The 2,281-nt window shown below is 40.7% G+C and overlaps 2 protein-coding genes across 2 annotated transcripts in view; one reads left to right on the top strand and one right to left on the bottom strand.

Moving 5' to 3' along the window:
• LOC107105137 overlaps nt 1-879 on the top strand; it is a 3,975-nt gene extending 3,096 nt beyond the window's left edge. The window contains exon 3 of the mRNA XM_015405257.1: nt 767-879. Coding sequence (XP_015260743.1) covers nt 767-879 — 113 coding nt within the window. The remainder of the gene's footprint in view (nt 1-766) is intronic.
• The window catches only part of LOC107105136 (serine/threonine-protein kinase Chk2-like), a 13,687-nt gene continuing 12,259 nt past the window's right edge, over nt 854-2,281 (bottom strand). The window contains exon 18 of the mRNA XM_015405256.1: nt 854-991. Within this exon, the coding sequence (XP_015260742.1) occupies nt 890-991 (102 nt within the window). The 3' untranslated portion in view covers nt 854-889. The remainder of the gene's footprint in view (nt 992-2,281) is intronic.

The following is a 2,281-nucleotide window of genomic DNA, read 5'->3' as shown; positions in this document are numbered from 1 at the left end:
AAATAAGGGTTCTAACTTAGTATGAAGATACTAATTCCAGTAATTTCAGGATGAAACCAGAGATTAAAAATTTAATGTTAATCTTTAACACATCATTTTATGAGTCACATTTCTTACCTTATTTCTCTTAGAGAAGCTGATTTCTGTTATTCTTCTCTTTTTTCTTCATTTTCCATAAATTCATAAACTCATCAATTATGATGAAAACATTAAAATATTTAATCCTAGACCACAAACATCCTTATTCCCATTCTTATGTTTTCCTGTTCTATGTTCACATTTATGGATTGAGTCTAAAAATATCAAACATATTTTCAATAAGTATCGATATAAAATAATAACTATATGTTAAAGCAAACAGTGACTTTAATCAGATTACAGGTCATCAATTAAAAAAAGTTTAAAAGTTTAATGTGAACGGCTGCCTGTAGTGACTCTAAATGTCCAGCAGGGGGCAGTATTGAGTGATACAATATCAATGCAGTTTGCAAATGGCGCCTCATTCTTAAAGATGGCGAACCTGGAAGGACGGCGGTCCAAGATGGACCAGATCAGCTGATCTCTGATGATATTGAGGAATGCTGATGATGGCGGCAGTAACCATGGTGACGTGGTACCTGGCTCTCCTCCTGTCGCTCCTCCCCTAATCACCAGGATGTCTTCCAGCAGCTAATCAGTAAATACTGAAGGATCAGAGAAGGTTTCTACCGTCAGTAAAACTCTGCAGACACCTTTTCTGTTTCTGTTCAGTCTTTATTTCAAACAGCAGAACCTGCAGCGAGTCAAAGCTTTAAGGACCAGAACCAGAACCTGAGGTTTAACCAAGAACCGGTTCCCAGGAACTTCAACAAGCTCCTGGGAAGAAATAAAAGAATCTGAAGTTTCACATTCACAGGGATGGAGGGGGCGGGGCTAAGATCTTCTTAGCAGGAGGCTCCTCCTCTTCATCATCTCCTCTTCCTCTTTTCCTCCTGGAACCGTCTCCTGCATCCTGCAAGTGGGTGGAGTCAAGATGATGAGAGAGGCGGGGCTTAAGAACCTCTGTTGATGTTAATGATAAATCTTTCCCATGTTGCCATGGTTACCTGTGGAGTACCACAGGGATCAGTGCTAGGACCAATTCTCTTTACTTTATANGAATTGGAGCTATAGAAATAAACTGAATAGAACTGAATTAAAACGTATGTAACTTCCTAAAAAAATGAATTTTTTGAAGAAAAAAAAGTCCATTATTTTTTTCATGCTCTAAGAAGAGTAAAAACACATTGGAAAAAAGTCTTGACTCAGGGATTGATGTATCAGAGGGTTGGTGTAGAACCTGAAGCTCTGTGGAGTCATTAGATTGGTTCATTTATTTAGCTTTATTTTAAATCTGTCAGATTTAAAGGCTGATGCACAGAAACAGCATAAAGTTTATGACATCATTCATTCACAATCTGCAGACAGGAAACTACTACAGCATTAACAGACATGGACCGGTGATACAGTCTGGCTGGGAAATCTTTAAACAACATGTAATTACCATAACAACAACGTCATTAATACATGAACATCATTTAACCCATCTGTATTATTCTGCTCCATTTACACATTCATTTTATTGTGATAAATTTCTATGTTATATTACATTATTTATAGACTTCATTGATTTGCCTGAACAGATTTATTTAGAAAAAAGAGGAAAGGTTTGATTTCATGTCACACAACTACAACCATTCACAGTCGTCTCACTGTGTTGCCATGGCAACGCCTGTTTCCTGTTCCGGTGGGAAGGAAGAGGGCGTCCGGTTCTCATTTGTAGCCCCGCCTACAATCAAGGCGCTTCCACAGCTGAAGAGAGGATTGTGGTGGGGGGGTGGAGCTCAGGGGCGGGGCTTAGCGGATGGTTGGGATGGGCCATTATCAAAATAAAGTGTTATAGTGCTGAAAGAAATTACTCATGTAAAACAGCCAATGGCATTAATCTCAAAAAGCCAATCAGAGGGGAGCATTCATATCAAACAGCCAATCAGAGCCTATAATTTTCAGTTGACAGAATCTAATATTCTTGGTGCTGAAGAAACTCCGCCCCTCTATGATGTCACAGCCTCCCCTTCCTGCGGTCTCTGACTGCAAGCAGAACAGCATGAGCTTCAAGGAACGAATCGCCGAGCGCCGATTGGACGCGGCTTCTCCAGCGCTGCAGCTGGGGGCGGTCCTTCAGGATGTCCCGCCCACTTCCCAGAGGCTGCAACACAGCGAGAGAGAGAGAGTCTGAACCAGCCCAGAACCAGCTTATAAC

This window comes from Cyprinodon variegatus, unplaced genomic scaffold, assembly GCF_000732505.1.
Source record: "Cyprinodon variegatus isolate N-32 unplaced genomic scaffold, C_variegatus-1.0 Scaffold2090, whole genome shotgun sequence".
NCBI classification, from domain to species: Eukaryota; Metazoa; Chordata; class Actinopteri; order Cyprinodontiformes; family Cyprinodontidae; genus Cyprinodon; species Cyprinodon variegatus.
Note: the sequence above shows the minus strand (reverse complement) of the source record. Positions and strands in the feature narration are given on the sequence as shown.